The 17,681-nt window shown below is 31.0% G+C and overlaps 1 protein-coding gene across 3 annotated transcripts in view; it reads left to right on the forward strand.

Moving 5' to 3' along the window:
* Positions 1-48: 48 nt before the first annotated feature.
* Actn (alpha actinin) overlaps positions 49-17,681 on the forward strand; it is a 164,893-nt gene continuing 147,260 nt past the window's right edge. For all 3 annotated transcript variants that reach the window (XM_074125118.1, XM_074125116.1, XM_074125117.1), the window contains exon 1: positions 49-301. In XM_074125118.1, the coding sequence (XP_073981219.1) occupies positions 194-301 (108 nt within the window). In that variant the 5' untranslated portion in view covers positions 49-193. The remainder of the gene's footprint in view (positions 302-17,681) is intronic.

Consider the following 17,681-nt stretch of genomic DNA (forward strand, 5'->3'; position numbering starts at 1 on the left):
ACTAAATGGTAGTAAAGTTATTGGGTGGTGGGGAGCAGACAACTGTCGTAAGTTTAGTGGCAGTCGGACCCTCATCAGGGTTCTCTCTCTTGTGTGTAGACGTGTTCGACTCTCCTTCAAGTAACTAGCGTGACGCTTTGATACAGGTTTTAAAAATTCCACTTAATTTGAAATATACGTACAACAGGCGAAAATGATGAATAACGGGATAGATCAGTACGGAGATGGATATATGGAACCTGAAGAAGAGTGGGAGCGCGAGGGACTTCTCGACCCGGCTTGGGAAAAACAACAAAAGAAGGTACCTTTGACCTGTAGTTTATTGATAAAGTTATTATGATTTCAATAAACAGTTAATTAAGAAGAAAAAAGTGTTTTCTTTTTATCAAAGTAAATAGTTTATATGTTTGGCGTCGAGTCTCTATTATGCTTAGATTTCATGAATCTTTTTTTAATTCTTGCTTCCGAAATTCTAGATAAATTATATTTGTAATGCGTAATGGTTTATAACCTGTTTGGAAACAATTACAAAATAAGAAATTACTTTAAAGTATTTATTTACATTTTAATTGTTTACTGTAACCTTCCATGCTGTATGTAGTTCTGACCAAGTGTCATCAATGATAAATTCGTGACTACAATACAGTGCATCTATTCAATATGGTTTTACCATTGCAGCTCAGTAAAATATTAAGTTTTTCTATATTTAAGTTTCTTGGTTGTATATTTTATTAACAAAAATCAAAACAAGTATAATTATTTCTTAAACATTATTTTGATTTCTTTTTTTAAATTAGATGAGGCTGTATTTTAATAACCTGAACCTAGGTTTTTAATATGGTTTTCGGTGTGCTTGGGATTGCTGCCAGGTAAATGAAACCGGTCCTATTATAGATTGACCCTGGGCATTCAATAATGTATAAATTTAATTAGCTGAAATTAACTTTTGGGATAATTTATTTAATTTCTGTTTAATTTTTAAGGCTCAATTTTTCCTAGAGAAAGGTGTCTTAATTTTGTATATTAAAGTTCTCCTTTTTTATCTTTTTTTTTTTTTTGAGTTGATTTATCAACTTTCTGGATCACTTGTTATTTATAAAAACTAGTAACTGTTTTAGTTTTGTGAAGAGATTTCGAAGCTGTGGAATAGTGAGGGGATATTGGGGTCACTCTCCACTATAATTAGAAGTCCCATTCTAGTTTTAGATAGTCTCACAGTCATTAGGGAATGATACAAACCCAATATAAAGCTTTTACAATTAAAAATCTTCATAAATAGAATTTTAATATTGAAAATTGTCAAATATTATTGTATTCTTGTGGAATACAAATATTTTGTTTTCTTTAGGGATTAGAGAAATAAAATGTTTGTTTCACTAATTATAAAGAACTATCGTTTTTACAGAAATTTCTCGTATAATTTATAACTTTTAAAATCACCTAAATAACCTGTGCTGAGTCTGGGTGCTCCCTTAATAATTTTATTTGTTACGCTCATAGGAAATAAAAGTAATTTAAAGCTACTGGAATTTGAGTATGGAAGATAGGTGTAAATAATAGAGTGGCAGCCAGAATTTTATATATTTTTTGATTTTATTAAGACACAATTTATATGTTTTTACTGTTTGTTTGAAATGTTTTTTTGTAATTTTCCTCATTTTGTTACTGTGGAAATTCAGATTAATTTACACTTTAATTTGTCACCCAAATTTGTTGGAAAATGGAGTGGTTAAAATTTTTATCCATGGTGCAGAAAACACTTTCGATATCCTTCGTAGCACGCTTATTTCTTGCATTCCTGACTAGTTTCAGATAGTCATCCATCATGAGAGAGGTAGAATTATCAGTTTAGAGTAGACTTTTTTTATTTTCCTTTACACTACACTTACTGAGTGAATGGTAAAATCAACAATATTATCCAGCTCTTCGGACAGAATAAGATAAGCTGGATCTCTTTATGCTATAAAATATACAATAATCATTTAGTAATTACTTTCAACGAATTATTCGACTCGGACACTTCCAGGGTAGCAGAGAGTGAACCGTATGGTGCTAATCTGAGGAGTGATATCTCTTGTAAGCCTAAGAAAACTGGCTATTCAGATAATGCTAACTGTAATTTCTTCGTGTTGCTGAAATTATAAGTGAAGATAAAAAATGTCAGGGTCTTCATTTTCTCTGATATCCAAAAGGCTCTACTGGCTATCATGTCCTGTGAATCAATTCAACTCAGTTCATTATTAGCCATTCGCATAAGTTAACTACATCTTCATTCCAATTAAGCCAGGAAGTTAATAACGGACATCCTGGGTTATTTGGTCAAAAAAATGGTACCAACGTATTGAGAGCAATGCCTGTAAGTTTTGAAGGATGGTTTTTAGCAGAGACCTAAAAATTTGAACTTTCACGTTTTACCTTAGAGTCTCTTTCCAGGCTATAATTTGGTTCTAGAGAGGTGCTCCATTTTGTGGGTGCCACTAATCCCTTGGTCGTGATGGAATAGGCTGATTGCCAACTCCCACGGAATCTAATCTAAACTTTACGTCCAATATTTAGATTAGAGAATTATTTTTAGTGTGAAGAAAACTAATGTATTCATGTTTCTGTATAGATGTAGGAGAGAGGTTATTTAATCTTGTCTCCGAGCTTGAATTACCTGCAAAATGTTTGTAAAAAGTTTGTCTATATTACAATGTTTTTTTAAGCATGTTATTGGAAGCCATTCATTTAATTTTTTCATATAAAGAGGTTATAACTTTGATCTCTCAGTTAAAGGTGATCTCAATATTTGTAGCTTCTTTTAGTTGCAAGCTAAAATTTCTATAAAAGGGCTGCTATATACCACGAAGGCAAATGTTGCTTGACGAAACTAAGCGATAAATTATTCTTTTATGATTTGATAGGACATACATATGTCTGTGGGGTGGTGGATTAACCATTAAGCAGAATTAAGGCTTAGGGTAACAAGTGAAGGGGACATCACAGAAATTTTTACAATTTACAATGGTCGGTGTATTGGGCAGATGATGCAGTTGAAACAGAATCCGAATTAAAAAACTCCCCTTTATTAAAAGAAAGAATTACAGGCTCAATAATTACAAGAGCACTCAGAGAATGAAGACCATAGCCAAGGGTAATAAAATCGAAAGAAAATGTGGCGTATATTTTATTATATGTATTAACAGTTGAATTAGATTTATGAATTTTTCCATCATTTAAAAAATCTTAATTAAACTATATTGTTAAATATTCGCGGTAAAATGTGTGTATTTATATAAACACATAAATTAATTTATTTTTGTAACTGTTTAATAGTTATTTATTTAACAAGTGTGGAAAGTAGTACTTTTCCTCACACGAGGCAGGGTTTGCACGCACGAGCCAGCGAAGCGAGGCGAGTGCAAGTGCAAATTGCCGATTGTGAGGAAAATACTTGACACTCGAGTTAAATATTATATTTTTTCTGCAACCATTAGATTTATTAACTAAAAAAATTAAAAATTTCATTTTTACAGTCTACAAAAAGTAATTTATTTATTATAAACATTTATTGTTATATTACAATTATTTACATTACTTACGTATTTACATTACTTATTACATTTTCTGCTGTTTCTTTTATTGATGGAGGAGTGTTTTCTAAACAGGAATCACTAGAATCCATTTTAAATTTCTATAAGGTAACACTATAACCTTTTTAACTGTTATAATTAAAAATATCTAATTATTTATTAAAGTATTATTTTTATTTCTATATTCCTTTCAATTTTTATTTTATTTTTTAATATTCGTTTTTTAATTATTTAGTTACGTTAAATAAGCTTATTAAAGTTTTACAGAAAATATTTAATAACAAAACTTCTTATATCAAGGAAGCACAATAAAGTTTTTCCACTCACTAGTGAGGAAAGTGACACTAATGGGAATTTTTCCCCACTTGTGTGGGAAGTTGGGCATTTCACAGCTGATTTTAATTGAGTAATGAGAACTTCCCTCATGGTTGCAGAAAAAAGATATTACAATCTAAAATCTCTGAAAATTGAATTTTCTTCTATAGGTTATGACGCTCTTTTGTAAACATCAAAATTTTACGAAGGAAACTTCATTCGATTCAGAATAATAACGTAGTTGAGTTTTTTGCTAATTTGATGAGTAAAAACAAGTATTTGTGTGAGATGCTTTAGAAATGGAACTGAACTTTAGATTAAGTCTTGCTGAACTTTTAATAAAATGGGTTGTAGAAGTTAATATTGAGCCAATTGTGGACATTGGCTTTTCGTACATTTTCAACATTAATGGTCACGAATTACTCAGCTGGGAGCGTCCATTCTCTTGAAATTTATTAAAATTCCATTCAGTACAAGTATGCAACGAGTCCAGACTCTGGATTCCTTATCACTTCTTTATAAGTTTAGAACCAGAGTAGTTACTTGAGATCATTTTTGAGGATTTTATCAAATATTTTACAATTTAAAAATAACATTCGGAGAGAAATTTTCAAAAATAGATACAAAAATACTCACAATTTTTTATCTTTAAGTTTTTCTGAAGTTTTATTTCGAAATTTAATGATATTTTAATAGTTTGGTCTCATTTATATTTGGAATTAAATGTAATATATAGGTGGTAGACACAGTTTTTTTTAACTGCTTAAGGCCTCTAATGGCTTTAATCCATCCCTGCATTTGCTCCGAAGCAGTTAATCCAGAATTTCATTTCTGCATTTCTTAATCGTTTTCTATGGTGATCCGATATAGTATATTGATCATTTCATTAGGGATTTTTTTCTAGAAATACTGTCCATATTCATGGCCGAATTTTCCTATATAGGCTAACAAGGCTTCAGCCTACGGCCTCAAGATCAAGAGTGGCATTCAAATGGTTGGCAAAATTAAAATTACACTATTCTAAAAACATAACATATTATATTATATTAACAGTTAACATATTGATGAATATGTTGGTGAACCAGTATACCTTCGATTATAAAAAATAGCACTTATTTAAAATATTTCCTAACATTTTCTCAAATATTTCAGAGAGATCAGAAGTAAATTTTTAAAGTGCAATTTGTAACCTTTGACTTCCTTATTTTAAGACAATCAACTTTAAAATTGACTACTGGCCCATCTAAAAGAGTTTTCAATGAATTAAACAACTTGATAACTAACACTGTTGAGTGCTCGTGAACACGTTTTCTTGTAAAACAATCGTAATTTCTCATACGAAGATAAAAGGAATCCTGGAAAATGATATACCATTTGAAAGCCCATTTAGACAAGGAAACTTTTATAAAAAGTGCTAGCATCTAGGTCTGATAATGATCACATAAGGGCCTAATGAGTTTTCTTAAAAATTTCGATTTCTTTTATTTTTCCAGCATTCGGAGGAAGATTGAGGCTGTTTGGAGAATAACTTATGCTGCAAAATGGTGTCAATTTTTAGAAAATTTATCTGTCTTTCTAACCGTGTCATCAGAATCGAATTCGGACTAAAACTTTCTGAGTAATAACATTTTTATTGGAGAAAAGTAATGATTTTAGAAAAAATAAAGTGACCGTCACACAAGAACAGTGGAAAATATGAAGTTGGCCAATACGTCATTGAACTCCACTTTAGATGTACTACACACAGTAGGCCTATGGACATTACTTACTGGTTCACCCTGAACATCACAGTAGTGATGTATTTTATTATCTCTCATGTAATTTACAAACTTCAAAATGGGAGGTAAAAGGGCCCCTCATAAGTGGAATAGCCTAGGGCCTCTTTTCATATAAATCCGGCCCTATCCATATTAATTAATGATGACAAGTGACGGAGATCAGTACATTAAACCTGACCTCACATGCCAGTTTTTCTTCATCATTACCAGGAATATCCTAATGGCTAAGGATCCATTTTATCTTCAGGTTCCTTGTAATGAAGGATTATGACTATCGGCTGAATTTGCAACTTGGGAGTTCACAAAAAAAGAAATAGTCTACATCCAGATTTCTTTAGAGGTTACCTCTAGCTATTGGCTAATACTTCTCATTTCAAAACTGAAGGCCAGCCTATCCAAAAGAGCAGAAAGCTGGTTAGCTTGACGGTGCATTTCAGCATCCATGTTGTTCGAGACATTTGCAGCCAAACCATTAGTGCAGATGAGGGTCCTTTTTTTTAGAGAGAGAGTACCACTGCTATAAGAGTCTCAGAGGCGATGACTCACATAATCACAAGAGGAGTCACTGCTTTATGATTTAAATAATAATAATAATTTCTCTGTCTCACTGGGCGAATTTACTCGCATTTTTATTTCAATTTTACAAACTGATCATTTCTGCAATTTAGCCAATTTACAGATTGCCTACTGGTAGTGAAAATTCGGACTATACATGGTGAACCAGTGAAGTATTGTCCATAGGCCTACTGTGTGTAGTACATCTAAAGTGGAGTTCAATGACGTATTGGCCAACTTCATATTTTCCACTGTTCCTGAGTGACGTCACTTTTAATTTTTTTTTTTTTTTAAATCATTACTTTTTTGCAATGAAAATGTTATTACTCAGAAAGTTTTAGTCCGAATTCGATTCTGATGAAACGGTTAGAAAGATAGATAAATTTTCTAAAAATTGACACCATTTCGAAGCATAAATTATTCTCCTCCGGAAACTGGGAAAATAAAAATTAATCGAAATTTTTAAGAAAACTCATTAGGCCCTTATGTGATCATTATCCGACCTAGGTGCTGGCACTTTTTAAAAAAATTTCCTTGTTTAATGGGCTTTCAAACGGTATATCATTTTCCAGGATTCCTTTTATCTTCGTACGAGAAATTACGTTTGTTTTACAAGAAAACGTGTTCACAAGCACTCAACAGTGTTATTTATCAAGTTGTTTAATTCATTGAAAACTCTTTTAGATGGACCAGTAGTCAATTTTTTAAAGTAGATTGTCTTAAAATAAGGAAGTCAAAGGTTACAAATTGCACATAAAAAAAACAAACTCCACTTTAGATGTACTACACACAGTAGGCCTATGGACAATACTTACTGGTTCACCCTGCCATACTCGTTTGAAGCTGAGTGAAGACTTACTGTTGATGTGTGACAATATAATATAGAGAAACAATTGCTGGCATTTCTCATTTATAGCAATAAAGACAAGTGAGATGGCCGGGTGTATAGTGAAAGCCAATTAAAAAAAGAGAAAAACATAAATTAATAAAATAAAATAAAAATGAACTTCTATCAGATTCATAGCGCCTAGTATCGACCATTAAGGCGACAAACTCTACCCTAACCTCGCACAATTTCTGCCCCTACTTCTTCATTCTCTTCATGTGTCCCACTCTTAATAAATTCCAGTTTGATACCACGTTCGGAACTCCCCAATGAAGACAAACAAGATTTCTATTTTATTTCTAGTTCACTTTCTAACCTATAGAATATTTAAACGCAATTTGAATGATAGCGTTTTATTTTTGCGCTATTAAAAATTGTCTTTTTCTTATTTTAAGTTTTAACTTAAGAGAGATAAAATATTGTTTCCTTTGAGGGAATTAATGATAAGGAAATATTGTTTTAAATAGATTTTAGAAATGGAAATAATAATTGAATACAACTGAGATGCAGCCAAAATAATTTCATTTCTTTTATTTAGAATAACTTAACGTTTCATTTTTTTTGTTTAATTAATGCGCGTCAACTTTTGAGACGTTGGCTTTCAGAGGCCTTTCCAGCGCACTGCCGACTTCCGAAAAGTATTCTCTCATAACTAGGGAACGGATTCGTATGTATTTACATATTTTTTTCTAGGCAATTTACAGACGTTTTTCAACTAGAAGTATTCATACTGACACTTTTTAAGCCGTTTGAGTCTACTTATATTTCACATATTTCCACGTTATCGCATATTTATACATATTTGATTAAAATAAATAAATATTTCTGCATATTTTTCATTTTGGGCATATTTTCATAATTGGGAGGTGGTTGACAGGAACTGTGAACCACAGACAGTAGGGCTGTGAATCACAGTGGCTACAATGGTTATTGTAATTTACACAGAATGCTGCTAAACAGTGACGGGCACTTGTTAGTTCTTTGAAGTTGTCTGTTCTTTCAGCTCGTTCGTTGAAGTGTCCAATTCATTTCGTTCGGTCACTTAGTGTATTCTTTTTTGGGTGAAATGCCACGAACATCGGCCTCAAACAAACAACTGGTTGCTAAATAACTTCGCGAGTTTCCAGCAGAACTTTTTCGAAGTGATGGAGACATTTTGTACTGTACAGCTTGTGACAAGCGCGTTTCTTGCTCTCAACGTTCCCAAGTCACCCAACATATTGCCACCGGATCGCACATAGAGAATAAAAACAGAAAGAAAGAGAGGACGTCCTATCAAACCTTCCTTACATCTCCATCATCAAGTAAGTCTACTCTGAGTACAGATCTGTGTCGGGCTTTGGTTAGAGCAGATATCCCTTTCCACAAACTTAAAAATCCTCATTTCAAAGGATTCTTAGAGACCTATATTGGGGAAAAAATGCCTGACGAGAGCACTCTGCGGAAAAACTACCTGGAAGATATCTATAAAGATTTCATGTGGTTGCCAACAATTTCGAAGAGTGAAGTTTTCAAAATTGAAAATTTAACACATCTTTTTATAAATAGTAAAAATGTTCTTTGTTGTATAAATCATTATAACTTGTAAAAACAAATTATTTTGTTCCTAATAAATTATTATAAATTATAAAAATGTTCTTTGTTGTATAAATCATTATAACTTGTAAAAACAAATTATTTTGTTCCTAATAAATTATTATAAATAGTAAAAATGTTCTTTGTTGTATAAATCATTATAACTTGTAAAAACAAATTATTTTGTTCCTAATAAATTATTATAAATTATAAAAATGTTCTTTGTTGTATAAATCATTATAACTTGTAAAAACAAATTATTTTGTTCCTAATAAATTATTATAAATTATAAAAATGTTCTTTGTTGTATAAATCATTATAACTTGTAAAAACAAATTATTTTGTTCCTAATAAATTATTATAAATTATAAAAATGTTCTTTGTTGTATAAATCATTATAACTTGTAAAAACAAATTATTTTGTTCCTAATAAATTATTATAAATTATAAAAATGTTCTTTTCTTGTATAAATAATTATAACTTGCCCCCCCAAAAAAAATTCCATTTTCATAAAAAAAAATGTCCATTTTACTTAAATATTCCAGAAAATATTTTAAGAAAATCACATATTTTCCACATAATTGACGAAAATAAATGCATATTTTAATTAAATATTTGGCATTTTTAAATACATAAAAATCCGTTCCTTACTCATAACTGACTATACTATAACTGGATATTAAACAGTAAGGACAAATCTAGCGGCTTAGAACCCGCAATCTTCGCAGGGAACTCGAGTGCATTTAATTTTTAGCTAATGCTTTGAAATTTAATTGCTATGAAACTTAGAATAGAATAGAAATAGAAAAGAAATTTATTATTCTGGGACAATTGTCCCCTAAGAATAAACACAGGAACAAATAGAGGCCTTAATAGTTTGGCCTGTGATTAAACAGAAAATAAATAAATAAATAAGTATTTACAAAAAGTGAAAATAAAAATAACAGCAGAAATTAAGGAAATAAATTAAAACAATTAGAATTTCGGAGGAAGCTGAATAGAAAGGAGATAACTGAATAGACGGGATTTAAAGATGGATAGGGTAGGAGCATGGCGGACAGATGATGGCAAGGAGTTCCAGAGAGAGGTAGCACGTATTAGGAAAGACTTGTCAAAGGATGAGGTACGGTGAGAGGGAATATAGAGATCAGATGAGCGAGATCTAGTGTTACGGGAATGGATGGAGGATTTAAACTTAAGGAGTTGAAAAATATAGGATGGCCTTTGAGACTGGATGACTTGAAAAAGGAAAGAAGCCAAAAAATATTGGCGGCGATAGACAGGAAAAAGCCACTTTAACTCATCGTAGCAGTGCGAAATGCGAGAGTCACTGGAAATGCTGAAAATAAATCTTATGAAGCAGTTCATGAGGCGCTTAAGCTTAGCTTCAATATCACCAGAAAGACCGCCATACACTAAGCAACCATAGTCGAAATGGAGGAAAATAAGAGAGGAAACTAGGAGTTGCCGGGTCTTAATTGGAAAAAGGTGACGGGAACTATTATTAAACTGCTTAAGGATGTGGATGGAACGACGAGAAATTTGGGAAACATGGTTTTTCCAGGATAGGTTTTGATCAAAAGTGATAGCAAGGTTTTTCACAGAGTGAAACTTAGTGCAGAGTTCCGGCAAAGTTTTTCCTAATTTTGCATTACAATTCTCAAAAGTTTTCATCTGATTACAGAAAATGTAATTTCATAAATTTAGGGACACATCTTCACTCATTATTGAGTTATGTGCAATTCTATTCCTTTTTTACTGAAGCAGAGGTATAGCATTCTTACCTCGGAATTTCCGAATCAATGGCTTTGGTTTGTCATTTCTTTTAGCATGATACAGAACTTTAATTCGTAAAAATGATGATCTGCGACAAATGTACTAAGATCTGCATCTTTATCTTTTATAGTAAAGAACCAGCTGAGTTAATTGGAACTTGTAAAGTAGATTTCTGTGGGTAGGCTACAGAAAAATGACTTTTGGAATGCCGGCATTAGAAAAAGCGCTGCAAAGGGAGACCTCGCATTAGATTACTTGGAGATCTCGAGAGCACATTAAGAGGAGATTAAGAAGAGATATGGGATCGGGAAGAGTGTAGCAGGTTCCTTAAGAAGGTCTAGTTTCTTATAGGAGCCTGGCGCCAATGGGTAGGTTAGTAGATGACTAAATTTCAGCCAAAATAGACCCTTTGAGCCTTAAACTCATAAAACTATTCATCCCTCAGGTGATGATAACTCTCGCCAAGCTTCTATAAAGGAAATTGGTCAAAGTAATCAGGAGTCGCCGCTGGAACTACTATCATATGCTGCTCTTCTCAAATGCCTTCCAAGATATTCTTAAGAAGACTTCTTTAAATTAAAAGACACAATAGACAATATATAACTTGTTATCTTCCAAAACCTGGAACTACCCTGGCTCTTCAAAGAAATTCTTGGCAGCAGTTGAGTGTAGTCTTTCCCTAAAGCCTTGTAAAACCTTCCGTAAAACGCTGATAGATTTTCTGAAGGTGGTTCCTCCAGATGCACTGGTACCAAGAAGGTTATGCAAGAAGGGAGCCAGCAATCTGGAATCACTTCTCACTTCCTTGTCTTTCTTCTTGGATTTATTCTAATTTAAATCCAGTTTCCTCTCCAAGGAGAAGTGCCAATCCATTTAAAATTCCTTTCAATCAATTCAGGAGCAGAAAATTGCACCATTAATTGTCACTTCAGCATACACATTCATCAAAGCCACTAAAAAACAGTGAATTCCAAATTTGAAGGAAATCGTGATCAACTGGACATACAACTTGACTATTATTTGTGTCTTGTAAACGGCTTCATTTTCATTTAAATTTGGTAACAAGCATAAATAAATGCTTATAATTAATAATCTTTATTTCATTAAACAAAAATGCAAACATGCATGGTTGTAAAAAAATATATGTACAGAAGTGAAGTAACTGCCATCTGCCAGACTTCACTGCAATTAAATTGAAAAACACCATTTTTAATAAAATCACATTAAAGTAACATTGTTAAATAAATAATAATTAATTATTTAAGGTTTTTTTTCTTAATTTTCAAAAATAGCACGAATTACAGCCATTGTTGGCCAAAGTTTATATTGTGAGCAAAAAGCGTAGTTTTTTAAAAAAAAAAAATATTAAAAAATAAACATTATTATTATTTCCTAAATATCAAACATATAAAGTCGAAAATATTATTAGGTCAGCAGTGTTAATATCGTTTGATATAATCGATGATGGAGCGCATGTTTATGGTAACACCTGATAGTCAGCAAGTGTAGTATGAGACGGAAACATAAGTGAAGTGGAGTTCTCTACATAAAAGTGATTAATTCACCTATGATTATGGATGAATATCTGAAAACGATCAGGGATACAATAAACATCTGGTTATGACGGATAAAATCGATAAAACAAGTAGAATTGGTTAAGTAAGGTTAGGTACATATATTTTTAATTGGCCTGAAAATTTCGCTACGCCTCATTAGTACTCCATGTCAAAATAAATGTTACAAATATATTACATTACAAAATTGATGGGTATTTTTATTTATAATTATTAAAATTATCGCCAGAAGTTCAAGGCGACTCCAATAACCTTTTGAAAAACAAAATAGAATAATTTCATTTCTTTTTTCTGATTAATTTTAAGGGATAGTATAATGAGGGGTTTTTTCTATTTAAGAAGAATAATCTTTAATCTTTTTACTCTACATTACATTCTTCTCTTTCATAATTTTAATGTCTTCCAAACATTTTCTCATTAGGTTTTTTTAAGGCAGTAAATTGAAAATTAATTCTAGAAGAATAATCTTTAATCTTTTTACTCTACATTACATTCTTCTCTTTCATAATTTTAATGTCTTCCAAACATTTTCTCATTAGGTTTTTTTAAGGCAGTAAATTGAAAATTAATTCTAGAAGAATAATCTTTAATCTTTTTACTCTACATTACATTCTTCTCTTTCATAATTTTAATGTCTTCCAAACATTTTCTCATTAGGTTTTTTTAAGGCAGTAAATTGAAAATTAATTCTAGAAGAATAATCTTTAATCTTTTTACTCTACATTACATTCTTCTCTTTCATAATTTTAATGTCTTCCAAACATTTTCTCATTAGGTTTTTTTAAGGCAGTAAATTGAAAATTAATTCTAGAAGAATAATCTTTAATCTTTTTACTCTACATTACATTCTTCTCTTTCATAATTTTAATGTCTTCCAAACATTTTCTCATTAGGTTTTTTTAAGGCAGTAAATTGAAAATTAATTCTAGAAGAATAATCTTTAATCTTTTTACTCTACATTACATTCTTCTCTTTCATAATTTTAATGTCTTCCAAACATTTTCTCATTAGGTTTTTTTAAGGCAGTAAATTGAAAATTAATTCTAGAAGAATAATCTTTAATCTTTTTACTCTACATTACATTCTTCTCTTTCATAATTTTAATGTCTTCCAAACATTTTCTCATTAGGTTTTTTTAAGGCAGTAAATTGAAAATTAATTCTAGAAGAATAATCTTTAATCTTTTTACTCTACATTACATTCTTCTCTTTCATAATTTTAATGTCTTCCAAACATTTTCTCATTAGGTTTTTTTAAGGCAGTAAATTGAAAATTAATTCTAGAAGAATAATCTTTAATCTTTTTACTCTACATTACATTCTTCTCTTTCATAATTTTAATGTCTTCCAAACATTTTCTCATTAGGTTTTTTTAAGGCAGTAAATTGAAAATTAATTCTAGAAGAATAATCTTTAATCTTTTTACTCTACATTACATTCTTCTCTTTCATAATTTTAATGTCTTTCAAACATTTTCTCATTAGGTTTTTTTAAGGCAGTAAATTGAAAATTAATTCTAGAAGAATAATCTTTAATCTTTTTACTCTACATTACATTCTTCTCTTTCATAATTTTAATGTCTTCCAAACATTTTCTCATTAGGTTTTTTTAAGGCAGTAAATTGAAAATTAATTCTAGAAAATGTGATTTATATATAAGAAGAGCTACTTTTATTTGAATAAATACTTTATAATGTAGTTTCTTCTAACTTTAGCCATGAATAGATCTGCTTTTTTTGTTTACATTTTTAATTTTGTTCACTTAAATAAAAGGATGCTTTAATCCTTGAAATATTCCTTTGTCTGTATTTATTAAACAAAGCTTATTTTTTGCTTATTTACCTACATCATCCTTTATATTAGTTTCATTTCACGGAATTGTGGAAAAATAAGTTTCAATTATATATTATTAATAAATGATCATGAAGAGTGACAGGTTTTGGTGATAGACGCAAAAACATCAAAACACTCTTATTAGATGATGGTTGCATTAAATAGCTTTGGAATACAGAATTAATACTACCAGTTTAAAGTTCTAATTGTCATTTAGAAGCACTTGGCACATGTCTAAATAATTTATGCCTCTTAAATTAAAGCAAAGGAATATTCTTTGTATATTCTTCAAGTGACTAAAGTATTCTTTTCTACCACCAAACATTTTTTGCCTGTTTTCTTTATTGTTCATTTTTTTTCCTGGTACTAGTAGGGCGCCACGGTAGCCGAGCGGTTAGAGGCGAGACCTGCAAAGCTATTATGTATTGTGGTACTGGGTTCGATTCCCGGTCTTAGGCCTTGGATTTTATTTAATGGTTAATAAAAGAAATTTACAGTAAAGTATGTTTGCTAGTCGCCTCCGTCCACGACACCTAATTGGTAGTGGGACGTTAAGCCCCTTCTGAAAAAATAGGCGATTTCTTATATACTGCTTTACTTTACTTAATAGTAGCTGTCAAGCAAAAGCTTGGGAAGTCATCTCCCATATAGATGGACCATTGTAGGATGGGCGTTGGAATGAAGCGCATTTAGTTTTAGTGGGTCCCTTGGCTTAGCATACTCTATGCTTAGAATGGATGTGAGCTAAGAACAATATCACTCTATTAAGGTTCCTCAACTTTGTTTATTGGAAAGAGGAGTGGATTTAAATGAAATATTTGGCCATTTTAAGGGCATTGCTCAAATTTTACTAAATACCAGTGATATCCAGGGCCTTTTAGTTAATACTGTGAACAACCAGTTTTCACGATCTTCAGTCCTATCAGCCAAATATGTCTTCTCCTAGTAATGCCCAAAATCTGTTGACAGTTACAATATTTTTTTACATTGTTATATGTAACTTTGGTGTGTCTTCTTCCCAGTCTTGCAAACATACTAAAAAATAAGGACTGAAATTCGTAAAATTCTTCCCTTCTGTTTAATGAATCATTCACCAAAAGCGATGACTTACAATGCACATTTGTTAAAACAAAGCGATCCAAATGGTTCACTTTAACGTAACGAAACTCTAGCTTTAGAATTATATACAGGGTGTCCCAAGCTATATGGATAACAACTTTTTTCTGCAACCATGTTGGGAAGTTCTCATTACTCAATTAAAATCAGCTGTGTAATGCCCAACTTCCCGCACTAGTGGGGGGAAATTCCCATTAGTGTCACTTTCCGCACAAGTGAGTGGAAAAACTTTATTGTGCTTCCTTGATATAAGAAGTTTTGTTATTAACATAAATATTTTCTGTAAAACTCTAATAAGCTTATTTAAATTTATTTTATTTAAATAATTAAAAAACGAATATTAAAAAATAAAATAAAAATTGAAAGGAATATAGAAATAAAAATAATACTTTAATAAATAATTAGATATTTTTAATTATAACAGTTAAAAAGGTTATAGTGTTACCTTATAGAAATTTAAAATGGATTCTAGTGATGCCTGTTTAGAAAACACTCCTCCATCAATAAAAGAAACAGCAGAAAATGTAATAAGTAATGTAAATACGTAAGTAATGTAAATAATTGTAATATAACAATAAATGTTTATAATAAATAAATTACTTTTTGTAGACTGTAAAAATGAAATTTTTAATTTTTTTAGTTAATAAATCTAATGGTTGCAGAAAAAATATAATATTTAACTCGAATGTAAAGTATTTTCCTCACACTCGGCAATTTGCATTTGCACTCGCATCGCTTCGCTCGCTCGTGCGTGCAAACCCTGCCTCGCGTGAGGAAAAGTACTACTTTCCACACTTGTTCAATAAATAACTATTTCTCGGAAACTAAGATAACTAGAAAAAAACTAAAAAATACGTGTTCCCTTAGTTTTTTTTGTTAGAAATCCAAATTTAATTTGTAAATTTTTTTCGGTGCTTCCAAAAGCGAGATACAGGCACCAACTTCATTTTTTCAAATGAGAAGGTGCGGTTTTTATTTCAGAAATAGATTCCTCTATTTTTTTAAAGAAAAATTTACTTGAACGGTATTTTTCTGTGAGCGATATTTTAGAAGTTATGAATGAAAACATGATTCTTATAAGAAATTTCAAAATGATAATATTATAACGGTTTTTTGATTGAATAAGAAGAAAAGTACTATTTTATTATAAATTTTACTCCTCATTAATATTAGAGATCATGCTCGAAATGGCCTCCACCATTAGAGATGCATAGACATGCTGTTTCTTGCTAATTGTCCCTTGCTGCCAAAGAAATAGATTCGGCTTTAACCGAATTACTGGCATCTATTATTCTCTGCTTTAGTTCATCTACAGATGCAATCCCGGCTTGATTCTGATACACCTAGATTTAGAAATGCTTTTAGATAAGCAGAAATAAGGAAAGAAAGAAAAAAGTTACGAATAATCACCTTGTTTTTCAGGTATCCCCAAAGGAAATAGTCCATAGGTGTCAAATCCGGTGAACGAGGTGGTCACTGAATCGTTCCCCGTGTCGATATAACACGCCCATCAAATTTTCTACGATTTCTCTTTACATGCCTGATGGGGCAAGTAAATTTTTCTTTAAAAAAATAGAGGAATCTATTTCTGAAATAAAAACCTCACCTCACAATTTGAAAAAAAAATGAAGTTGGTGCCTGTATCTCGCTTCTGGAAGTACCGAAAAAAAATTTACAAATTAAATTTGGATTCCTAACAAAAAACTAAGGGAACACGTATTTTTTAGTTTTTTTCTAGCTATCTTAGTTTCCGAGAAAAAGTCGTTATCCATATAGCTTGGGACACCCTGCATAAATGTTAGCGAAATATTTCTATTATAATTACGTAGTTTGTAAAAAGATCTGGAGGCACCGCATTGTCTCCTACACAGAAACCTTGGCAAGTGTAACAGCCAGTCGCTTAGTTCCAACATGCAATAAACATCTTTTCAAGGCCTTTTCTTTATAGATATAAAAGTTAATTTTTTTTATTCTATTGTTTTGATTATTATGATTATCGAAAATAGTTTATCGATACTATATTGATCTTTCACTGAAGTTCATAGTTTATCTTCAGTTAATATTGTAACCTCTTTGAAATTAGATAATTTATATTATTATTTGGTTCACTGAGTTATTGATGATAAGCGCTTTTCTTGCGAATTCCTCCATGCATTCTCTATATTATTTTGGGTAACAAATTATACGTAAGAAAATAAAAATTGTGTTTTTAAAAACATTTATAGAAATTAAGGTTATAATTCAGTTAACATTTTAGAGTGAAAAGCAAAATTTTAGAAACAAATATGTTTATAAACGCTCCTTTTATGTTCATCAGGAGAAAAGGTCTTTTGAAAAACTTGTTCCTGGTTAAATTTTGTTGTTTGACACATAAAATGAATTCGTAGGAAGGAATAAATATTACTGCCTACAAGAGAGAAGTGAAATAAACAAAATTCACTCTCCTTGTAACTGTCAACCCGCCTTGCGTAAAGCATGTTATCTGTGATAACTTTGATAAATTGCTATAATTTATTATAAAATTATTCTAATCGATCAAAGAATTAGATCACAATCGATATAAAGATCTAATCATAATTTCGATATCTAGGTCCTAGACTACGCAAAGAGACAAAATAACAATTTTGTTGCTTCAGAAGTTTATAGAACTATTTTGCGTTGCTTTGAAGTTTACTTGGATAATTTATAGGCGCGAATATAAA

This window comes from Rhodnius prolixus, unplaced genomic scaffold, assembly GCF_049639745.1.
Source record: "Rhodnius prolixus isolate KJV_2025 unplaced genomic scaffold, Rpr scaffold_3, whole genome shotgun sequence".
NCBI lineage: Eukaryota > Metazoa > Arthropoda > Insecta > Hemiptera > Reduviidae > Rhodnius > Rhodnius prolixus.